The sequence below is a fragment of the Littorina saxatilis genome, linkage group LG2 (assembly GCF_037325665.1).
Source record: "Littorina saxatilis isolate snail1 linkage group LG2, US_GU_Lsax_2.0, whole genome shotgun sequence".
NCBI classification, from domain to species: Eukaryota; Metazoa; Mollusca; class Gastropoda; order Littorinimorpha; family Littorinidae; genus Littorina; species Littorina saxatilis.
The window spans coordinates 20556555-20580818 of NC_090246.1; the positions used below are offsets into that span (position 1 = coordinate 20556555).

The 24264-nt window shown below is 45.5% G+C and overlaps 2 protein-coding genes across 4 annotated transcripts in view; both read left to right on the top strand.

Annotated features, from left to right (window-relative positions):
- On the top strand, positions 1 to 8780 carry LOC138958450 (uncharacterized). Of its 3 annotated transcripts, none has more exons than XR_011453404.1 (5): positions 1 to 129; positions 2752 to 2838; positions 3925 to 3973; positions 4389 to 5864; positions 7305 to 8780. XR_011453404.1 is itself a non-coding variant. In XM_070329604.1 (4 exons), the coding sequence occupies exons 1-4, from the start codon at positions 110 to 112 to the stop codon at positions 4875 to 4877; spliced, it is 645 nt and encodes a 214-aa protein (XP_070185705.1). In that variant the 5' UTR covers positions 1 to 109; the 3' UTR covers positions 4878 to 8780. The 3 variants fall into 3 exon arrangements, 1 of the variants encoding a protein (XP_070185705.1); XR_011453405.1 differs by having other exon boundaries at positions 4392 to 5864; XM_070329604.1 differs by having other exon boundaries at positions 4389 to 8780.
- Positions 8781 to 9870: 1090 nt separating this feature from the next.
- LOC138958451 (chromosome transmission fidelity protein 18 homolog) overlaps positions 9871 to 24264 on the top strand; it is a 41056-nt gene continuing 26662 nt past the window's right edge. Inside the window, exons 1-8 of the mRNA XM_070329605.1 lie at positions 9871 to 10010; positions 10897 to 11262; positions 12330 to 12506; positions 13640 to 13764; positions 14159 to 14245; positions 14723 to 14775; positions 22978 to 23107; positions 23507 to 23689. Coding sequence (XP_070185706.1) covers positions 9950 to 10010; positions 10897 to 11262; positions 12330 to 12506; positions 13640 to 13764; positions 14159 to 14245; positions 14723 to 14775; positions 22978 to 23107; positions 23507 to 23689 — 1182 coding nt within the window. The 5' untranslated portion in view covers positions 9871 to 9949. The remainder of the gene's footprint in view (positions 10011 to 10896; positions 11263 to 12329; positions 12507 to 13639; positions 13765 to 14158; positions 14246 to 14722; positions 14776 to 22977; positions 23108 to 23506; positions 23690 to 24264) is intronic.

The window sequence follows — 24264 nt, forward strand, 5'->3', positions numbered from 1 at the left end:
GGGGAAGTCACTCTGCAGAACAACAACAGTCCCCAGCCGTGACTGACGATGCAACTTCGACTCGTCCCACTGACAAGACGGAAAACTGTTGGCATCTGTTGAAAAAAATATGCCAATGGAAGCTGCAAGGTTAGTACTGAGTATTATGTATGAAGTACTTGCTCTCGGATTTGAAAGCAGAACGACAACTTGACACGATAGGATAGGCTTACAACAGAGGTTGTTTACAGTGAGCTAGCTGACATAGCGATTTTGTCTGTTTCTTGCTCTTCCAAATAAGTTGTACCCCACTCATATGGTACAGTGCAACGTGAACTCCATGCGACTCTCGGAGAAAGAAAATCAATTACCAGGTGTATTGTTTGCCTCTAGAAGTTTGTGTCTACTGTTTCATCTGGTTCAGAATCAGAGATTGATTTTTCCTGTGTAGAACTCCATGCGACTCTCGGAGAAAGAAAATCAATTACCAGGTGCATTGTTTGCCTCTAGAAGTTTGTGTCTACTGTTTCATCTGGTTCAGAATCAGAGATTGATTTTTCCTGTGTAGCTACACCAGTCCCCTGTTTCTTACAGGCGAGAATTGGCGAGTGAGGCGAGGAAGTACCGTTTCTTGGGAACATCTCGCCGCGAGTGACGCTAGCCGACGCTAGGTAGCTTTGGGCTTGCTCGCTTGGCGAGAAAACATGGCGGCCACGCAGCTGCCCATCCGATTGGCTGTCCATGGTTTTTTACCGACCAGTGCAACGACCTTTTCGGAATAAACCAAGGGTGTTTTAATTCTTGCGTAGCTAGCCATTAAACTGTTTCATAGACAATCTCGCCTCCTAGCTTCGCGAGCGGCGAGCCGAAAGAATATCTCGCCTGAAAGAAACACGCGACAGGTTTCGCCTGTCAGGATCAGGATTGATATTTTGCAGGAACTTTTTTTTAAGTTATTGTCTCAACGGAAACGAGACAGCGCAACCCCAAGTTTAAGAATTTTTATACATAATTTGTTTACCATTTTTGTCCTTGTCCTCTTCCGAGAATGAATATCAGTATATGGTTTGCGCAGATGTACATGCACATTATCTACGCATATGTACAAGTACATTATTTACAGGGTGAGGTAGTAAGAATTATTGGATCCTAGCCTGTGCTCCTTTCTAAGGAGATCAGTTAGTGAGGTTAAAGGGGCAATTGAAGAACAGGAAGCATCCGAGTGTCACCCCCAGCCTCCCCCCACACGCAGATCCCCCAACCCCCTAAATCCTATCCCTAACCGAACTTAAAAACAGGTAAAAATCATTGTTGGCGCTAGTGCGGAGTGGCCGTCATGGCACCTGCAGAAAATGCAGTGACAGAGCCTGCCTGGACAACCTTCTCCTCCAAACTATTCCACTCTGCTACGGTCTGTACAAGGAAGGAGCATTGATACTGGTCAACTGTTCCATCAGGGACTTTGTAGCCTCGGCTGTTGTAGGTGTATTTGGCGATGATGTTGCTTGCCACGTGGTCAGAAAATGTCTTTGGGCGGATTTCCCTTTCGTTCTTGTCCTCCTGTATAGTGTAACCAGCTTTCCCATTCGATACACCCGAGACTGATTAATTGTTTCCCGGTTAAATTGAAAGGTATACACTTATTTGAGGAGGAAAAGCATGTCAGTTTCTTGCAAATAAAAATAATTGACCGTGAAATTCAATAGATTTCACCCAAATATTCCATTCATTTGAAAACGCGCAAGGGTTGGTTACGTCCCTTCTATGAGTAGGGAATGATTTTTCGATGAATCATGAAGCCAATTTCTAAGTTAAAATACGAATTTGACCCCATGAATGTGAACAATAAAGTACCCGAGGTTGATCATCAAGGGTTTTCAGTGTGGAGTTTATAAGAGACAGGAATGTCAGAAATTTAACTCGCCAGCTGGGCGAGTAACAGAAAGAAAGTCGCTAGCCTATCAGAAATGTCACTAACCTGTTACATACAAACATGACACAGTGATAGTATGATTGGCTGTCAGGTTTATTTTTATACGCAAAGTAGCGGTGATACAATCGACAACTGGGCTGTGCATGGTCAGCGATGAATAGTCTTTCCCTCAGCTGGCATCATGTCTGGCTTTTATTTTGGTACTAGCTAGGCCTATTGGTTGCGCAATTTGCACTCAAACTGTGAGCAATCAATGTTTTGCATGACTTTATATGTTCCAGTTTGAGCAATGTTGTTCCAGTCAAAGATACTTTCTTTCTGTGTTCTTTGAAATCTTGTACAAAATAGAACCCACAATTGTCTCCCCATCGAACTCTGCCCACTCGCCAGTGTTCTTTAAATGGTCAATCTTTTTCTGTTTCTCATAACTGTTTGTTATTCTCCTTCCTTTTGGCATCAGACTTCACTTATCTAGTTATTTTTGTATGTGGGTTCAACTGATGATAGACATATGTGGTGTAACCGTGTTGAAATCAGTAGCAAACAGCTCAGCCACAGTGCAAACAATAAAATGCCGGAAGAGCATCATAGATAGGAGCCTCATTCTGGTTTCCCACAACATGTGTTTTTGTTGTTGCAGACAACAGAAATTCCTGCATTGTAAAGTGTATCAATGACTTGAATGTGAAAGCTGGTTTCAGGAAAAATGATAAGGATAAGAAATATATTTGAACTCAATAATCTCCTGAGTGAATCATCAAGCAATGTTGTTGTCTATAATAATTATTATAGCTATCATCAATCTCAAACAAAGAAGTTATGTTGCTTTTGTTTTCCAGATTCAGGTCAAAGCGCGGGAGCTCTGAAGTTGATGACTGTGATGAGTGTTTGCCTATTTCAAAAAGAATTAACCGGCTGCATATTGAGTAAGTACATGTTTTGTTAAATTTGTATTCATCGCTTTACTTGGAAGCAGTGGATGATCATCTTTATTCATAGCTATTGTTTATACACTTGTGATTGAATTTTAGGGGGCAGCAGTTAAACAGTGATGGGCAGTTAACCCTTAGGCTGGTTGTCACGACATATGTCGCGCTACTTTACGTATACTGTCACCTGGTTGTCACGACATATGTCGCGCTACTGGCTCAGTCTGTTTGGTTGGTTCCGATTACCTCCCATGGATGCGAAAACCTATATGACCGTTTTTTGAGTCACTTGAGAAAAAGTGACTCTATGTAATCGGTCAGTGTTAGTCTGTCCGGCCGGCCGGCCGGCCGGCCGGCCGTCCGTAGACACCACCTTAACGTTGGACTTTTCTCGGAAACTATCAAAGCGATCGGGCTCATATTTTGTTTAGTCGTGACCTCCAATGACCTCTACACTTTAACGATGGTTTCGTTGACCTTTGACCTTTTTCAAGGTCACAGGTCAGCGTCAAAGGAAAAATTAGACATTTTATATCTTTGACAAAGTTCATCGGATGTGATTGAAACTTTGTAGGATTATTCTTTACATCAAAGTATTTACATCTGTAGCCTTTTACGAACGTTATCAGAAAAACAAGGGAGATAACTAGCCTTTTCTGTTCGGCAACACACAACTTAACGTTGGGCTTTTCTCGGAAACTATAAAAGTGACCGGGCTCAAATTTTATGTGAACGTGACTCATTGTGTTGTGAATAGCAATTTCTTCCTGTCCATCTGATGCCTCATATAATATTCAGAACTGCGAAAGTGACTCGATCGAGCGTTTGCTCTTCTTGTCTTTATTTTTCTCTCTGTTATTTCACCAGTGGCTATGTAACATGTGTTACAGAATTGCACCAGTGTAAGGGTTAAATTGTACTCACCTCTTGCAGGTTGGAATGGGGCTTTATATTCAGAAGAAAAAGGTTTATTTTGATGATTACTGCTAGAAGTCATGCGACTTGCAAGTATGTTTACATAAGTAAAGTGGATGATATTTTTTATTCATAGCTAATGTTTATATACCTGTGATTGAATTTTAGGGGGCAGCAGAAGAAAAGTGACGAGCAGTTTGGTTGTACTCACCAAGAGGTAAGCAATTTTTTTTAAAGATAATTCTTCAATCAATACTACAAAGTACATGTGTACATTTTAAGATTATAAAGTGTTTAAGGACATTTTTGGCCTTCTTTTTTTAGGTGGCTTTTGTTCACCTATGGATTTTATTCCATGTATCAAACAATGTCAAAGCAACAAACACATCTGAATACAAGATAACGCTTACATTATGTATTTGTTTTTGTATTTTACATGATCTTTGAAAAGTTAAACATCTTTACTGAAGAAGAAGACTGTTTCTCACCGAGTTCACATGTGTTTACATTTTACCGATGAGAGCACTTATATGTCACTGCCATTTTATGTGAGTGAGAATTGTGAACATGAAGAGCAAGTATAAACATTGATTCAATGGTAAACCTTATTTTACATTAATCTGTGTCTTCAGCAGCCACTGAATGGTCATGGAATGAACAACAACTCGCAGCCATCAGCATCATGGCAGGATGGAATGACTCAGCAACCAAACGGCTTGTCGTCTCAAGACTTCCTAGCAGCATCAGGGTCAGGAGCGCTGTTGAACGGCGCATCACAGTACAGTCCTCAGGTGCCGCATGGCTCAATGTATCAAGGGATGCCAGGCGAACCCCGAAATGGATTCATGTCAGCTCACTGTCCAGGTCCAGGTTTTCCAGACCAGCAGCAGTTCTCGCAGCAAGGTCCTGTCATGAACATTGGTCCTCATTTTGCACAAGACACGCGTCCTGGTATTCCCGAAGAGGAAGCGCCTGACAGCATGGACTATGACCCTGAGCTAGATGCGGGGGAGAACCCTCACTACTATAACATCAACAACGTTCTTTTCAATGCTCACTGTCAGCGCATGAGACGGGAAGGCTTTTCTATTGATCCTGGTGATCCTGGCTCCTTTTCTTAGATATTTTTCTGGTGTGGAGTCATTTTTGTTGAACATGTGATGGCTTTCTCTGTTGTGTCTCTTGAGACAATGAAGCTTTGGAGTTGTCCCTTGGTGCTGCGCGTGTGTTTGTACCTGTTTCTGTCCTGTTAATTGTCCTGTTGTGCAAGCAAAATATAATACTTTTTAATAGACGTTCCATTCCAAGACCAAGCTCAGAGGACCTGGTTGGTGCTTTCTCAAACCAGACATTCCGTAAATGAGTTGACATGATTTGTTTGTGAGCATGTTGGTAGGCTGATGGTGGGATGTAGGAGAAGCTGGAAGCTGGATGGATGTAAAAATCAAAACCTACCATGACCTAAATGTGTGTGACATGAAGTATGTATATATATATATATGTGTGAAATGTTAAGATGGTGTCTTACTGCTGCCATGGGTTGTAGGGACCGAATGATCAGGTGTAGATTTCCATTGGGAGACGTTCCATGTGTAAAAAGCTCTGGGGCGGTTTTGTTCCAGCTCTGAGGAAGCAAGTTTCCGCAGTTGTCTAAAATCGCTTACAACTGTAGGCAGAGTTCCGCGTTACTTTTTGTTTTCTTAAGTTCCCATATTCCTAGGGTATCACCACACGTAAACAGATAGATCTAAGATGCTAGAATGGATAGGTAAATCGCAATAATTGATTAGTTATGTCAAAAAGTGAATATGCTGTGCATTGTCTTGGTAATGCTCGACACAGACCATCACAGGTCATACAAACCTTAATAGGGAGATGCAGCAATACAAACACAATGTTTTGGTGACATAAAAAGTTACAGAGTGGTCCTAGATTTCTCTCAGAGTTAATTAATTCATTTAGACGACGTTCCAGCTTTGAGGCGATTTGCAAAACGGGAAACGTAGCGCAATATAGGTGAACAACTGCGAAAACTTGTTTCCTCAGAGCTATTTATGAATGGAATGTCTCCCACATCATGACTCCTGTTCCTCGCAAGTTACATTAAGGTAGTTCACTGGACCCGTTAAATATAATTTGGTTTCTCCCAAAAGTTGGTTATTTTTTAAGTTCGATCTGTCTGCTATGCATTCAGCATAAAAAAAATATAGGGTAGTGGGTTCGTTTCGGAGCTATGAGTCTCGGAAGACAGTGCCCGTTTTGAATTTTGGACCGAAAAATCGAAAAATGGGTATGTTTTGAAAACGGCCAATTACACAAACATCTGCATAGGAATAGTCATTTAAAAAATATCACCCAAAGCAGCAATGGGCAGGTAACGAAGTGCACTGGTAAACGAAAATGTTGCGCATACTCAAACTTTGTGACGTCACGTCTTTTGCCAGAGTTTATTTTAAATTTGTTCCTCATGTTGAGGTATTTTATTGCTGGTAGCCTGGAAATAAATTACGATTTGATGAGATGGGTTGTAAACGCAAGAGCGATCAAAACGGCATTAAAAAAACCAAAAAAAACGACAGGTTGGTGGTGTTTTTAGGGGGGGTTCACTCCCTTGATTAACCCCACCCTTTGCACTATTACTGTCCAGTGTGCCTCAGAAAAATATGTGTCACGATAATGTAAAGGGCTGTTGTCCGATCATTTGTCTCAGATATATGAGCCAACTAAATTATGTTTTTAAAAACCACTGTTACATATGACCTCTGTTGAAAGTCAAAGGTCACCGCAACTTTGAAAGGCCACAAGTCCGTTTCAAATGTAATAAAAACGCCAATCAAAAGGTGGAGGTCACTTGTTTGATACAAGTGTAATAATAAAAATTAATAATCAAGGCTTGGTTTATAATTTTGCTTAATAGTGCGTACTGTTATTTGTTACGGTTTGAAGGCTGGGACTTTTTGAGGGTGGAATTAAAGCAATTTTTCGCCTTATGGGCCCCTTATGCCTCGAAGGACTTCAATTATTGTATTATCTGCTGCCAGCGTACAGTAGAAAGAGGGCTGCATACACAAGACACTTGTTCTTAATACTACTGGCTGTTATTCTAGTTCAAACACCGGTTTTAACATGTGGTATTCTGATGCAATCACGCTGTGAGCATCACGGGTTGGGAGACACTCTCTTACCTGCTACCGGAGCTTCAATGTTAGCTTTGGTGATTATTACGATGTCACTGGCAAAGAGAACGGCTTTGTACCGATTTCATTAGATGCCCACGTGTTTTTGACCTCGTGGTTGGGAGGCGTGTCGCATTGTTTTTATTTCTGGCGGTGTCGTCATTTTCTGACGTCATTCACTTACGCTGCCTGAAAAATGTGACGTTTGTTCTATTTACGTCATTCGAATGTTCGACGTGTTCTTCTTCTTCTGCGTTCCCTGTTCGATGTGTTCGAATTCCCAGCCTGCCAGGAAAAAATGGCGACACAACTCAGTGGCTTCCCTTTGTGTATGAAGAGTAATGTCCCTGTCTCCATTTGACCTGCCTTAAGTTAAAAACATTGTCAAACACTGCCATATACGTATTCCATCTTGTCATCTTTTGGCACCAAAGCTTTGAACATTATTGTCCCGATGCTTCCGGAAAACATCTGTTTTTACCAAGATGTTTCATGTTACATGTAATCTTCATGAAGCTTTGAATGAACGTCAGTTGCAACAGAATAAACTACAGATTAGGTAGTGAACACTGTCATGTAGGTAGGCTTCATCAATATGCATAAATCTTCAGTGAAGACATTTCCATGAATCCGTTCATGCATAAGTAATATGCTTGTCGTATGTTAGTAGGGTGACAAGATTAATTTCTTTGTAAAAAACACATTGTTCTAGGCACTAGTTTTAGTTATCTTTTTCATTTAATGGGTCAAACTCAAATGGTTTGCCAAAGGCTTTGTAATTTTAAATGTGATTTAAACTATATATTTTCCACACGACCCATGCCATGGAAAAAGGGAAGAACGTTGCACTGCCGTTCAATTGGGGATACTTCCTGTAAAGTTTTGTCGCAAAATTATGAAAGGACATACCCATAACACAGTGCTTACCATTGTGTGTGTGGTCCAAAACTCTGTCATTTTTACTTTTTTTTTATCCTCTAGAATAGAAAACGCAGTACATGTATAACTTATAAGGTGATTGACAAGTGTATTTGTCAAGTGATCCAACAGCCCCACTTAGAAGTAATCTTTGCACAAAGAACAAAATGTCTGGTTTTGAACAACTTAATTAGAAAGCTTGTTTCCTGTAAAACTGTTCCATTGTGACTTGTATCTGTGTGTTTGACTGATGGGGAACATGAGAATTTGTTTTCACATAGTAATGTCCAGTTGTCACAGCTATTGTACTTGACTGTGATGATAGTTTTCCCTGTACATATGTTTGTTACTATTTATGTGATCTAAACACAATCTTGCAAGTGTGTATGTTCCTTTGCTTTTCCTGTTTTGTCAGCTCTTTCACACATTGAATACAACTTTCACCAGACTGGGAGACGTTAAAAAAAAAAGAAGATAAAAAAGCGGTGAATGATAATGTAAGGATCCTCGTGGATCATCTGGATGCATGTAGGAACTGTACATGTACTTCCAAGTGTGTTTTTTCAGGGCTTCACTAGCTGTCCTGGTGTGCATGTTGACATGCAGTAAGAATTCTGTAGAAATGGTTTGAACTGTGCTTTTATGTGAACATTTTTTGTTGCAAAGAACAAAAGAAAACATCAGGTGGCTGTAGTGTGGTTTTATGAAGGAAATGATGAGTATTTGACTTTATATGGTTATATGTCTGGTCTTCCTTGTGTGTAGCAATGGAGTTGATTCTCATGAATTCAAAAGTACAATTGTGTGTAGCAACAGCTGTAACACATAGTCACTTTATTGTGCATAGTCTGAAGATCTTAGTATAATGTGAGCGTGTGTTTGAATTGAGGAAAGAGCATGAAAATAAAGCGCAAGCAGTTTCAATTTTCATGTATATGTGCAAAAGTCTTTTTTTATATGGTGTGTCTATGAGTATGAATGTGTTGATTTTTTTCTAAAGAATTTTCTGTTAGGCGAGCACACATATATGAAAATACATGTACACAGATGCACTCGCACATGCGGGAACACAAGCACAGACACATGCTGGTTAAAAATTCTCATTCATGATTAGAATGATAACTGTTGGCAAACAATACTTATGAGTTAATTAACAAAAACAAACCCCCCAAAAGTGTTCCCATTCCCAGAGCAACCCTTACTTTCCCAACTTAACCCTAGAACCGTTTTTGAAGCTTCCAAAAAAAGAAAAAGACAGAAAGACACTTTAATTACTGATGACAGAATGGATTAGCTACCCTTTCCCAACATTTGGGGTACACAACTTGCACCAGTATTTACCAATGAAAAGCCTCTTTAGCACATAAGGAAATAAAACAAAATATCGAAACACCTACCCTTATTATTTTGGCCTTGTCAACGGAAGCAAACAATAACGTTTGTTTGTCCTTGCAGTGCCAGTAAAGACAAGAGCACAATGAGGACAACCATCACTGCGGATAAAATGTTACCCTTTTTTTTCATTTTCATTACTGTGTAATCCCATTGGTGGGTGATTTGGGTCACTTTCTCCCATTGGAAAGCTAGCAGCAACCAGAGTCGCACTACGTACCAGTTGTGTGCGTGTTTAGGTGGAATCGGCCACCTGTACTTATATAGAGTTTACCCCGGCCTGGATTCGAACCCACGACCAGATGGTATCAGCTGTAAACGTTATCGCAGATGTTGTAAAAACTCATGACTGCAACCAGAACTATAGAAGAGTAGTCAGTGTGTGATTTTGTTTTTTGTAGCCTTTTTCCTGAATAGATAGTAGGCCTATGTCTGAAGAAATCTTGTCGTCTGTGTGTCTGTCTGCCCCTCTCTATCTCCACCACACACCATTATTATTATGTCGGTACAACACACACACATTTTTGTTTTAATCACGCATCTCTAATAATCAGAAGTATGCAGCCTTAGCTCTGCCCCGGTCCACCTTTTTGGGACCGATGTGGATTTAGAGAGTGCTCTCCCTTGACATTGATGGCGGACAACTTAGCGCGAAAAACAAGTTTCGCCTTCGTTGCTCGAGCTATTGATCGTTCATCGTAGCGAAAATGGACGAAGACCTGTTTGACTTGGAGTATGCAGATGAACTTGATGCTATTGACGACGAGGGTGAGTGTTCATGGGGAGGTTGGCACGATATCATGAAATTGTGTCAGTTTTGACTGGATCTGAGTCAGTGACAGTCACGACTCACTCAGTTGAGTCAGTAGTAGTAAAATTGATATTAAAATTCCTACGGTTTTTTGCCATTAAGGACTACACGACTCAGTGAGTGGAGGTCCCACTTATATTGATACTGATAGTATTAGTAACTAAGTAAGTATCAGTGCCAAAGACTCTTGGTTTCAGAATCAGTGCCACATTACATCTAGTGTTACCAATAATAATACTGTTACAGAGGGAAGACCACGAAGATTTCAGTCTAACAGTAACACTGAACATGTTAATAGCAGCTTAGTGGGTTTTTTTTCTGTTCAAGAATCTTGAACAAAACGATTTTCTTTGCAACTGCATCTGTAGAGTATAGAGTGATAGTGATAGACTATCGTCATACTCATAGAGCATTGATCTTCCCAGCCTTAGGCAGTAAGTTGCTTGGACATCGATTACAAATGTTTGGTCCAAATGTCCCGGCTTTGTCCATTTAAGGGGATTGTCAATGTAAAAAAAAACTTCCCAGTCTCACAATCACATGTCAAAACCATTGGAGTTGGACAGTTAGTCAACCGGACAGAAGTCAGATGAAGATAAAAAATAGTATACCTCAATCAATCAATGACCGAAGACAGGCCTGGGGATAACACTTCTAGAGGCTTAGAATGCGCTCTTTGACAGAAATACTTGGTCATCATCAAACAGATCACACAAAATAATTTACTTTTTAGTGAACTCACACCCACCAAGCAAGATGAAACAAGTACTGTCACATATATATATGGTTCATCATTCAATCTCAGATATTATTGTTGATAACTTAATGTTATTTGTTCTTTAGGAGGACCAGATGATGAATATGGTGGCCCCAAATCAAGACGAAGCTTGCACTTCACAACACCAAAGTCAAAGACCAGCAGCAACACTGATACTACTACTAGTGATAGCAAAAAGAAAACCAAAGTCTCAAGCGAGGTGTGTGACTTGAACAACAGCACTCTTTCAGCTGCACTCAGTCAGTCCCAAGGAGAATTAAATGACACAATTCTGTCGGAGGATGAGGTGGATGGGACACCAGTGGAAGCTGACCAGTCAGTGCCAGACAGTGCTGTGAGAAATGGTCAGCAGAACAAGAAGAGGAGTGCTAGAGACGAGGACCGTCTTGACAATGAGGTTGACGACTTCTTTGACAGCCTGCCAGATTTAGGTGAGCTTGGTTTTGTTCTTGAAAGAAATGGATAGGTGCTTTGTCAACAACAAAAATTAAATAAAAGTACCACACATCTTTCTTCTTTTTGCCGATTACACTTCTTATTGTCATCCCGGACAGCGAGACGAATGATGCCATCTTCTCCGCTTCTTCTAAAAGTAAAAAGAAATAACTTGTTATTATGTGTGCTAGGCTTCATGATGTATTATATGACAACATTAACAGTAACACCAATTGGCTCACGAAGTGTAGCCTATGCGATCGTAACTTTGTCTGTCTGTGCGTTTGTGCGTGCGTGTGTGTGTGTGCGTGTGTGTATGTCTGTGGTAGAAACTTTAACATTTCCGAGTCTATGTGTGAGTGGTTATCCAAGACTATGGATAAAGCTCGCATAAGATTACGTCACGGTCAAAAGTGTTTGACGTCAATTAATGCATCATGACGGCATGCCTCCCTGTAGTCTTTCTCTCTCGCGTGGTGTGTGTGGTCTCGGTCATTGTTATTTTGAGCGGGCCGAGACTATTTGGCAGTCGTGTCCCTGTAAGTAGGCTACATGCAGACACAGACAGATCTAGATCTAGTGTCTCTCTTTCTTGCACAGTGTCACCTAAGCTTACTGTGTGTGTGGGTGTGTATGTGTGACGGAGTGATTGAGTTTGTGTTACTGTTTGTCTATTTCTTACGTGAGCCTTGAAGGCTTCGCCTCTTGTTTTCTTGATGTGTAGTTTTATCAATTTAGGGAAACGTCTTAAGTAAATCAACAGCAAATGAACAATTTACAACAAATAGGAAAGGAAGTTAGGAACCGTAACGCTTGTTTGTAATCAGATTATTAGATACGTTCAGGAGTCTGTAATGATATTTTTTCATTCATTTGGACAATTTCCTCATTTTTGATTAGAGTATTTTATTCATTAAACTTAGCAGTTCAGTGTGCATTTTTTTTTCCACTCGGTTGGTTATTCCTTCATCAAGGTTGTAGTTTGAATTGATTTATTTCTAGATTCAAATTTGATATAAAATTTAGGTATACATGTTTCTGTCCTTTTTGTTGTTGTTGACAGAACCAGAGCCCAAAAGGGCACGTAACTCAGCCCACGGAAGAGATGATGCTGATGACTGGGATGGTCCCCCGTCACCCCCAAGAATCCCTCGTTCAGGGAGAACAAGTGAACACAACAGACCGCACGGCAGCCATAGATCTGAGACACTGGATGACCAGCAGAACAGGCTACTAGAGGGTAGGAGCAAGCACTGGAAGGACATTAGTCATTTAGTCGGGGGCCCGGTAGCTCAGTTGGTAGAGCACTGGACTTGTGATCGGAAGGTCGCAGGTTCGAATTCGGGCCGGGACGGACACGGGTCAACTTTATGTGCAGACCCAGAGACGGAAGCCATGTCCCACCCCCGTGTCATCACAATGGCACGTAAAAGACCTTGGTCATTCTGCCATAAGTGCAGGTGGCTGAATACACCTAAACACGCAGACACCTGGGTAGCGCGACTCCGTTGCTGCTAGCTTTCCACTGGGAGGAAGCGACCCGAATTTCCCAGCGATGGGACAATAAAGTAATGAAAATGAAAATGAAAATGAAAATGTAGTGTGTTCTTATTGGTGTTACTGTTAGTGTTACTTGTCAGTGAGTGCTGCAGCACTTCTGCGTTCATGGGCTCCAACTTCCACATACACGTTTTTCTACAAGTGAGTTTTCGAGATGGGTTTTATGACCATCGGGGGATGCATGTATCATTTTCCTAAAACCCACCAAACTCTGACATGTCTGGATTACAGAATATTTTCTAAGAAAGTAGAATTCCGGTGTAGGGCAAAAAAAAAAAAAAAAAGGGTGGTTAAGGTAACATAGGTCATAGCCAAAAAAAATAGGGTAGGAAGGTAGGCAATCACTTTTTTTTAAAAACTTTTTTTCTTAATAGCATGCAGAGCAACCAAGCGTGTAGCACTCGCAACCGAAGAAGATGCCGCCATTTTTGTCATGGCAAGCGTCTGTTGGGCCTAATTTAGTAGAAGGAGTTATTTCCCTTGCATCGCCTGTCGTCTGCATGACGACTCGAGCGCTTTCGCTTTCATTGCGTTTTCTGCACTCGTTTTCTTGTGGGTTTTTTGGTGTTTTTTTGACAAATGTAATAAAAAGTTATAGGGTTACCGTAACCACACCTATTATTTTTTTTAGGCCTAGTAAATATCTGAACTGAGGAAGATTGAGGATTATCCCATGGAGTTCTCATACCCCGCGGGCAATCATAAAAAGGAGTTCCCGTCAATTGAAATGATTTTGTTGACAAAAGATTTTATGAATTGTAGTATTAGTGCAGTATTATGTTTTTGGAATTATATAAAGGTTGTAATTTTCAGGTTATGATTTTGAGAGGCGGAGGGTGCTCCGTGCAATTCCTGACTGCGACTTTGTGCCTGCCACAAGTTTTGAGGGTGAAAGAGTGTACATGAAGCTGAAGGACGAGACCATCCTTGAAAGAGAGGTGAGTCAGAACCACTGAAGAAGGGTTATGTTGAACTGCAGTTTCAGGTAATACAGTTACATGGTTTGCATTCACACATGAGAATCTTCACATTTTTGCAGGAAATCACTGATTTTTGTGTGAGATACAAGACATAATTTCACAGCAGTTTTTGTGGCCCATCCTCACAATTTAATAACATTATTTTAGAACTACCTAAAGGACAATTTCAGACTTTTTCATAATATCCCTGTTCCTGTTGCTTGTATGAGAAATATTCTACATGCAATTTACCGCACCTAGACTGCTGTGCTGTTATTTGGAGGGGGGGGGGGGGGGGGGTAAACAAGAAACACAGGGAAGATATCAGTGTTACAACTACGAGCTATTTTTTCTTCTTCTTATTGTATTGCAGATTGATGGCATGGGTAAGCTAGCTCGCAGCTCAGCGTCCTTGTTACCTGTGTCTATCAGTGCTATGCGGGAACATCTTGAGGATGAGGTAAGTCAGTTGTGTGAGTCTGTGAAACACTCTTTATGACAATCTTTGGGTTATCATCAGCATCAGTAATTGTATCTTTTCAAGCACTTTTGGCTGGGAAATTCGCTGGGCTTTTTAAAAAAAAAATGATTGTAGGAGAGCAAAAGTAAGCAAGTTGTTATTGCTTCTAGTTGTAGGATCATGATATGTTGCAGTTGTATTTTTCTTTCTTTTTTCCTTTTTGGATTTAGCATAAGAAAACTGTATTGGAATTGAGGTGTTCTACAGTTTTCAGACTCTGTTTCTTGTTGTGCTCCTTTTATGGTGTTCCAGTTCTACAACCTACTCATAAAAAAATATAGGCACTTGTAGTGATAAGCCTGAACAAGGTTTTTTTAAAATTTTATCTGAGAGTTTACAGCTAAAAAAATGTGATGGGTGAAAGTTGTCGCAACAGTGGAAAACTCAACTGCTGTTGCTATCCTTGGCTTTTTGCAGAGACACAGAGAACTGCTGCAAGAGGCACAGGATTTGACACAGAGAGTCAGGAGGTAACCACTTGCTACATTTTAGTTTTTATGTGTTCTTTTTTTCTTTTTGGTCAGTACAAGACAATACAGTAAAACCTGCATCTAGCGGACCCTTATTTCGACGGACACCTTAGCATAACGGACAATTCAAGTGAGGACGGATGTATTTTACTCTCAAAAACACCTTAAAAGAGCGAACACCTCAAAGGCGCGGACGCGGACACCCTTTTTTGGTCCCGATTGGGTTCGTTACTTGTCAACAACGGACAAACCCTTGAAGCAGACAGCTTTTAGCAGACGCTGGTCCGCCATCTTGGTTCTGCAAATACAATCTCGCTGGCGATGTGAACGCGCGAGAAGCTTATTTTGTAAGCCAATGACAGCACTTGAAAGAAGTTGATTTTTGTATGGTGCACGCTCATTGGTCGATGCCGTGAACTCACAAACATTTCGGGTTTCTACTTTCTGTAATGTGGTGCATCTTCGTCTCATCCTTCGTCTTCGTCTCATCATGCCAAAACGACAAATTTTGACTTTAGAAGAGAGAGTCGATGTCATTAAGACCGTTCAAAAAGTGGCTGATGAGCTGAATTGCGGAAAAACTCAAATTTCCAACATAAAAGCTGATCAAACACAAATTCTCAGTCAGTGGGACTCCGGTGCCAGATCGACGGCAAAATGTGTTAAGAGAAGAAAAACAACCTATGATGAGTTGAACGAAGTACTCTTCAAGTGGTTTTCAACAGCTCGATCAAAGAATCTTCGAGTGAATGGCCCATTGCTTCAGATAAGAAACCGATTGCACCTCTCTCTCTCTCTCTCTCTCTCTCTCTCTCTCTCTCTCTCTCTCTCTCTCTCTCTCTCTCTCTCTCTCTCTCTCTCTCTCTCTCTCTCTCTCTCTCTCTCTCTCTCTCTCTCTCTCTCTCTCTCTCTCTCTCCTTTTCTTTGAAAAAAACCACAAAAAAAACCTTGAGGGCTTCAAAACGTCTTTGAGTTTTAATAATCACTGTGTCAAAAAAGAATCAGTGACTTGGTTTTTTTTCCCAAAAAATGTTGGCGCATTCATATTCATAAGAAAGGACACCTTGCTACAAAGAACAGTGGCAAGGCTCCCCAAGAGCGTCCTTTGCTCGCAGGTTTTACTGTAGTGTAGAGGTTTGTTAGAAAATAGAGTAGGTATCTGTGTTTTTTTTTTTGTGGGGGGGGGGGGGGGGGGGGGGGGGGGGAGTGGAAGATTGTATGTTTGACGTCAGTTTGCCCGTGTTCTGATTATTAATTTAGATTTACCAAGCACAATGTTATTTTGCATATAGCCCCTTAACTACCGAAAGAAAACGAAAGTGAAACTAGAGTTATACCCCAGAGTGACCGCCCTTTGCAGGTGGCGCCAGCAGTGCTTGGCGCCAAGCACTGTCAGCTGGAATGCGGCACAGGCAACGCGGGCGCGCCACTTATCACTTCACCTCTTTTCGCCGACGTGTACACATCGTCAGTGCCTACGGTCTAGTTTCCTGGATCTCTACCGGTTGTTTTTTCGTCAGTGATTCTATGGCTTATTCTTCTTGGAAGAAAATACATAAAGAAGATTAAGCCTCCTCGTGTCTGTGCACGGTGTTTTTTCCCTACGCTTCTGGTGTGAATACCGTTGGTTTCTTGTGATCTTCACACGCGACCGGTGTCTTCTTGTTCAGGGAAGTGAAAATTTTTTTTCTATTTTTGATTCAGCTATCGTCTGCTTGCTAGCTTTATCTTCTTTCCTAGTTCATTCACATTATAATTATGTCTGGTTCTGATCAGAGCCGGGATAGCACGGGACGTTGGGCCCCCAGCCCGGACCCCACTCCTAACGCTCTGCGTAAGCGTCGTTCAAAACAAAGAAAGTTGGATCTTCTCCAACAAAGGTTGTTGAGTGCGCCGATTTCTGGCCGCTCGACCCCGGAGCCCCCTTCCCCTTTGAGTGGGGGCTCCGAGGTTCAACCTTCCCCCTCTCACCCGCCTTTACGGAGTGAGACTCCCTCTGGTCTACTAGTTGGTTCCGGGGGGCAGGCGGGTGGTCCGGTTTTGCCTGACTACCCCCCTCCCCCCGGTCTTCAGGGTCAGGGTCCGGACCAACTGCGGGGTCAAGTCACGGAGGCTTTGGAGGCGGTCTCAGCGCTCCCCTCCACTGCCTCCCAGCTACCTGCAGCGTCCGCCGCAGCTCTCTCTGCGGCCTGTCAAGTCTTACGTGACGCTGGTTTCCTGGGGATTTCATCTGTCCAGTCACTCGCAGCCCCTTGCGTGATATCGGACTTAGATGCCCTGGTCATGTCGGTTGACCGCTCCTCTCCCGATCACGGGGACGCCAACCGGACCACGAGCCTGGACAAGGCCCGGTCAATGGGCTTGGGCGAGTCCGCGGCCCGGGCCCCGTGCTCTCGCGGGGCCGGGGCCGGGGCCCGGGCCGCTGGCCTGGACGGGTCCCGGGCCGCTGGCCTGGACGGGGCCCGGGCCCCGTGCTTTGACGGGGCCTGGGCCCGGTGCTCCGGCGGGGCCGGGGCCCGGGCCGCTGGCCTGGACGGGGCCCGGGCCGCTGGCCTGGACGGGGCCCGGGCCCCTGGCCTGGACGGGGCCCGGGCCGCTGGCCTGGTCGGGGCCCGGGCCCCGTGCTCTGGCGGGGCCCGGGCCGCTGGCCTGGTCGGGGCCTGGGCCCCGTGCTCCGGCGGGGCCGGGGCCTGGGCCCCGGTCCGGGCCCCGTGCCCCGATGGGGCCGGGGCCCGGGCCGCTGCCCTGAACGGGGCCGCGATTTGGGACAGCTCCCGTGCCGCTCCTCCTAACGGGCCCGCGGCATGGGACGGTTCTGATGTGGCCCCCCCTCACGGGGGACATACCTCACAGGCGGTGGCCTCCTCGGTTCTGGCGGGCTCTGGTTTCGACCACCCCCAGGACTTTGATTTAGGCCTGCCTTCCGCCTTTCAGGAGTTCGACGACATCTCGTCCGAGGACGATCTGTATCCTGAACTTCAGCCACCTAAGGTTGCTGACACATCTTCAAACAGTCTTCTTTCAATGATGTCCTCATTCAAGGAGGAACTCTTTTCTCTGAGACGCTCCGTCCAGGGTCAGCTTGACTCTCTCTCCTCTGCAGTCCGGGGAGGAGGTTCCGGTTCTATACCATCAACCACACACTCTGAGAACCCCTCGGCTCCCCAGGCTCCACGCCCTGGGTGTCCTCCTTCTCCTCCGCTGGCTCTTTTTGAGTCAGAGGAAATTTCCCCTGAGGACCCGTCTGCCGACAGGTCCACGGTGACGACCACATTCCTCAACCTGTTGGCGGACAAGTTGGGAGACGGGGCGTTTTCTGAAGGCCAGTCCTCTAAGGCTAACGCTCGGGCGGCTTTCGACTCCATGCAGGGGGGTCCCCTGAGTGACAGGCGCTCGCGCCTACGCCTGACCTGTCACCCTAACCTTCGGTTGGCGTGGGACCTGGTGCTCCAGTCTTTCCGGTCTAATGATTCGGACAAGACTGGCAGCACTGTCCCCCAGAAGCCCAGGACACTGCCCCCTCTTTCCCCAATCCTAGGGATCCTTTTTCTTTCCCTAGGATGACTTGTAAAAGTGGGGGTCAGTTCGCGTTCGACTCTAGCACCCTCCCTTTTCAACACACCAGTAAGGCGGTGGGTGCCGATAACGAACCTTTTCGGGGCTCTGCCCCTGCAGTGTCCTCCTTCGCTTTGACCCCGTTGGCTTTTTCGCATTTGGAGGGGGTCGTCAGCGACTCTCTTCAATGTCTCTCCAATGCATGGCATTGGTCAGACGCTGCCATCAACTCGACGGGTACGGTGGCCTCCGGTTCCAACCTCCGGTCTGGTTTCACGCCCCTAGCCCAGGTGGACTGTAACCAGGCCGGACACGCCTTTTCTGCCCTTAGGGCGGCTATGACCTCTCAGACGGAACTTCTCCTCCGTCTCAGAGCACAGCTGCTCGCGCTGTTCCGGGACGCACACCTTAAGTCGTCCTATCTCTCACCTGAGGAACGGCGTTCTTTGCGGAACACCCTGACCACGCCTTCCGCACTGTTTAATCCCGGCACTGTCAAGGCCGTGGTTGAACAGTCGCACAAGCGGCGTCAGTCAGATTTCTTGGTAGGGTCGCGGACGTGTTCTGCCCCCCCTCCCAAGCGTCACAAGGGCAACCCACCCAAGGATTTCCGCCCCCCTGCCACTCAAACTTCTTCTTTTCAACCGGTGCGGCCCACTCGGCAACCGGAATCTCAGAATTTTCGCCGTCCTCAGCCCGTCGGGCAGAAGCGGCAGAAGGCTCGAAAACCAGGGCAGAAGGGCCCCCAGAAGCGGCAGCCTCCTTCGGGTCCCTTTTGACTCGCCCCGCCCGCCCTCCCAACACCCTGCCCCTCTCCTGTCCTCCGTGGGCTCTCTTCGACGTGCTCTCTCGGCTTGGGAGAAACACGTTCGAAATCAGTATGTGTTGAGAGTGGTACGGACGGGGTACTCCTTCCCTCTGGTTTCCCCCCCTCCTCTCACGGGCGTTCCGATTGCGTTCCCAGAACCAAGCGATCCCTCTCGGGCTCGTGCTCTGGAGGCAGAGGTCCGGGACCTGTTGACAAAAGGCGCCATCTTCCCGGTGTCCAACCCCGGCCCGGGATTTTACGCCCGTCTCTTCACGGTCCCCAAAAAGAACGGCGAGTTCAGGCCGATTCTCGACCTCTCTGCTCTAAACGAGCACATTCAAAAGTCTCCTTTCAAGATGGAGACTCCCCCCTCTATCAGACTTGCCATCCGGCCGGGGGATTGGGCCACGTCTCTCGATCTATCGGACGCTTATTTTCACATCCTGGTCCACGAGAACGTTCAACACCTCCTCCGGTTCGTCTGGTCAGGGGTGGTCTACCAGTTTCGGGCCCTCCCCTTCGGTCTGTCTCTGGCCCCCCTCATTTTCACCAAGGTCACCAGAGAACTGGCTGCCTTGGTCCGGGCGGAGGGAGTTCGCCTGAAGCTCTACCTGGACGATTGGCTGACCCTGGCGGCAACCCAGTCCCTCTGTCGGACTCACTCGCGCCTGGTCATGGACTGGACTTCAGAGTTGGGCTTTCTGATCAACCACTCCAAGTCCGACCTCCACCCGTCCCAATCTTTTGTCTATTTGGGCATGTCTTTCGACACGGTGGCCTACACGGTGGCTCCCACCTCAGCCCGTCTCGACGCCCTGACGTCACGGATTGCGCGACTCAGTGCTCGCCGCACCGTGACCCTTCGTCACCTTTGCCAACTCCTGGGTACGATGGAATCTCTTTCCCCCCTCCTTCCCCTGGGGAGGGTGTTCAAGCGTCCCCTCCAACGAGAAGTCGCTCTCCGGTCCTCGAAACCACCTGTCTACTCGCAAGTGATCACTCTGGGCCCGTGGTTTCTGGCCGCTGTCTCTCAGTGGTTAGACCCGGTGTGGCTGAGGACCCCGGTACCCATCCAGCCCCCAGCCCCTCAGGTGTTTCTTTTCACGGATGCCTCCAAGACCGGCTGGGGCGCTCACCTCGATCTCCTCGAGACCTCCGGCCTCTGGAGCCCTCAGGAGTCTCTACTCCACATCAATCTCCTCGAGATGGAGGCAGTTCGCCTCTCTCTCCTTCAGTTTGCTCCTACCCTTCGGGGAAAGTCTGTTCTCCTTCACGGGGACAACACAGTCTGCCTAGCTTACCTGAAAAACCAGGGGGGCACACACTCAACGTCCCTCTCGTTGAAGGCCGAGCAGATCTTGCTTTGGTGTTTCCAGCAGAACATCCTCCTCTCAGTGCAGTTCATCCCGGGGAAACTGAACTCCCTCGCGGATCTCCTCAGTCGCCGAGATCAGATCTTGCCGACCGAGTGGACCATTTCCCACAAGGCCCTTCTTCCTCTGTGGTCCCACTGGTTCACTCCGTTAGTGGATCTCTTTGCCACTCGGTACAGCAAGCGACTCCCTCTGTGCGTGAGTCCGTTTCACGACCCCATGGCCTTCGGAAAGGACGCATTCGCTCTGCCATGGTCGGGTCTCCAAGCCTACGCCTATCCCCCGACGGTTCTGGTAACCTGAGTCCTAGCCAAGTACGCTCAGGAGAGGCCCACACTGCTTTTGGTCGCGCCCTTTTGGCCCACGGCAGCTTGGTTCCCCGAACTGGTCGCGCTCTCCCACGTTCCCCCGTTCGACCTCAATCTCGACTCGCTCAGTCTCCTGCAACCTCGATCGGGCATCCCACACCCCGCGCCCGACTCCCTCCGCCTGACCGCCTGGCTTTTGTGCGGTCAAAGCTGCGAACATTAGGACTTTCGTCACACGCTGTTTCCTTGTCTCTTGACGCTCGGCGTCCCTCTACTAACAACCTTTACTCCCTACGCTGGTCCACTTGGGTTTCCTTCGCTGCCGGAAAGAAATTCGACCCATTACAGCCTTCTCCAACCCAGCTGGCTAATTTCCTTTCCTCCCTTCATCTACAGAAAGGTTTCAAAGCTTGTACCCTCTTAGGGTACAAATCGTCGGTCACCAGTACCATCGCGGCTGCCACGGGGGTTAGGCCTCTCCATCTCATTCATTCTTCCCTCATCACCAATCTGATCGACGGAATTAAGAACCGTTCTGTGCGCAAAACAGTCACCTTTCCCAAATGGGACGTTTTCCTCGTGCTTAACGCCTTGAGGTCTCCGCCGTTCGAACCTCTTCTTCTTCTTCTTCTTGGCGTTCGCAGAGGTTACACAATCAGTCCAGCACTGGTGATAAATGTTGTCGTTTTCTCCAACTCCTGTCGACTGCCGTATAGTTTGGTCTGCAAGGGAGTTGGTGACGGCCACACTTCTTTTCGTTCCTCATCTAGTAAGGGACATCGCTGTTCGAACCTCTGAGCTCTGCCTCCCTTCGGGACCTCACTCTCAAGACCGTTTTTCTTGTTTCGCTCGCAACTGCTCGCAGAGTCAGTGGTATCCACGCCATCAGTGGTCTCCCACACGATGTCGAGTTTGCCCCTGACCTTTCGTCCATGACTCTTTCCTTTTTGCCTGAGTTCAGAGCAAAAAAAACCAACTGGCTGATGTGTTTTCAGCCCCCCTCGTCATTCCCTCTCTCACTCGGGACCTTGACCCTGATGATCCGGATAGGTTTTTATGTCCTGTTCGGGCCATAAAGGCCTATCTTGACCGTACTGCTTCTCATAGGGCCACTAAACGAGCCTTGTTTATCTCCCTTCTGCCTAACATGGAACGAGATATCTCCAAGCAGACGATTGCTCGCTGGTTAGTTTTTTTGATCAAACAAATTTACAAAAACGCTAACCTGACACGAACGACTCCGGTTCGTGCACATGAGATCCGGGCCATCAGTTCCTCACTCAGTTTCGTTCGGGGGGTGCCGCTGACTCAAGTCATGCACGCAGCCTACTGGAGGTCTGTGTCTACCTTCACAGACTTCTACCTCCGCACGTTCTCGGCTAGACGGGGAGACGAGACCTACGGCATCAAGAAAGCTGTTCTCGCACAATCTCTGGTCTCTCTCTAGGTGAGTGTTGCCTCTTACCATAGATATGTGGATATTTTCAAATCCTTGGTTCATTCAGACAGGGGCCAGGTCCTTAGGCGTTCACTGCGCGTGCACCTCTGCCTTCCCCCTGCTCTGACAACCTTCTTTTGGAAGTGATAAGGCATGGGATCCCAACCTCCTCGGTGGTATTCTATGCAAAATAACATTGTGCTTGGTAAATCTAAATTAATCATGAAAATTTATATTAATTTTCTTATTTATTTATACTTACCAACACAATGTTATTCTTATTGCTCCCTCCCTCCTCCCCTCTTCACATGCCTATTCGGTTTTATAGGTGAAGTGATAAGTGGCGCGCCCGCGTTGCCTGTGCCGCATTCCAGCTGACAGTGCTTGGCGCCAAGCACTGCTGGCGCCACCTGCAAAGGGCGGTCACTCTGGGGTATAACTCTAGTTTCACTTTCGTTTTCTTTCGGTAGTTAAGGGGCTATATGCAAAATAACATTGTGTTGGTAAGTATAAATAAATAAGAAAATTAATATAAATTTTCATGTTCTTTTCTTTCAGTACAAGACATTAGTGTATAATATTATATGCATATTATTATGTTTGTTAGAAGAAAAAACACTTGTGATACAGATAATAAACTTATCAGAGAAAATTTTGAAAGAAACTTGCTGGGCAGGCGCAAGCGAGGCAATGATTCATTTCATTTTGATGTGATGGCAGGGTACATGAAGACGATACAGACCAGGGTGTGGAAGACATGGAGACAGAAGACCAGGAGAACATCACCACAGAAGCCCTGTGGGTGGAGAGATACACACCCAAGTGTTATATGGATCTTCTCAGCGAAGAAGTCAGTTGGGTTTTATTAGTGTCCTTTTGGGTAAAGTTGTAATGCGGCAGAGTATATTTGCCTGGATCATAAAATGTGTTTCAGAAGACAATCACTTTTTGAGATAAAAAATCAAAAGAATGCAAGATAGGAAGATAATTTAGTTATTCTGTTTATGTTTCTGAACAAGGTGTTTTTTTCCTCTTTCTTTCTATCTTTGTTTTTTTCTTTCTTTCAAAATGATATTTTTTTCTTACTTTTTCTCTCCCTCTCCATCTTTTTGTCTCCCTCTTGCTCACTTTGGTTTCCCAAAACAGAGTACATGTTTAATTTTCATTGGTCCCTTTTGCAGTCATTGCATTTATAGTTTTGCTTACATTTCGGCTGTACTCACATGTTTTCTCACCTGTATTGCTTCAGGCCGTCAACCGGATGCTGTTACATTGGCTGAAGCAGTGGGACTATGTGGTGTTCGACAGAGACGTACCTGTGGTCAAGGACAAGCAGAAGGTCAAGGACAAGGACACCTCCAACAACAAGTGGAAAAAGTTTCAGCCAGAAGTGTCCTCGGAGCTAGATCAGTTCAAACGACCTGTGCAGAAGGTACGGTATACTATAGGTGGTATTCATTTCACTTCATACTTCTCATTGGTGGGAATTTCGGGTTGCTTTGTCCCAGTGAAAATATAGCTGCAACAGGAGTTCCATTTCCCAGGTTTTAGTGTTATGGGGTAATCAGCCACCTGCACTTGTGGTCAAATGACCTGGGTCTTTAACGTGCCATGGCAGTCACAGGGGGGGGTAGGACATGGATACTGTCTCTGAGTCATCACATATCACGGCTGTTCCTAGCTTGTGCTTTAGTGTGAGTTAAAAATAGCCCAGCAGAGGGAATAGTTTGGCTACCAACAACTGCAGCCAGCAAACTGTTAAGCTCGCTTGCCTGTTATACCCAACTGCTTCCGTGCTATACTGGGAGATTGGCCTGATCAGTGCATAGCACCGAGAGCTACCAGCTGCTGTGTTATCTCTGCTGTGGGGAAAGGATGGGTGCTAAAAATAGCCTGCAGCTAAGGAAGCAGAAATGAAGCCTTGGGAACAGCCGTGATATATTAGCAGTATTAAAAAAGCGATAATAAGCTCAGGAAGATGCCTCTGGCACAGTTTCACTTTTTGAG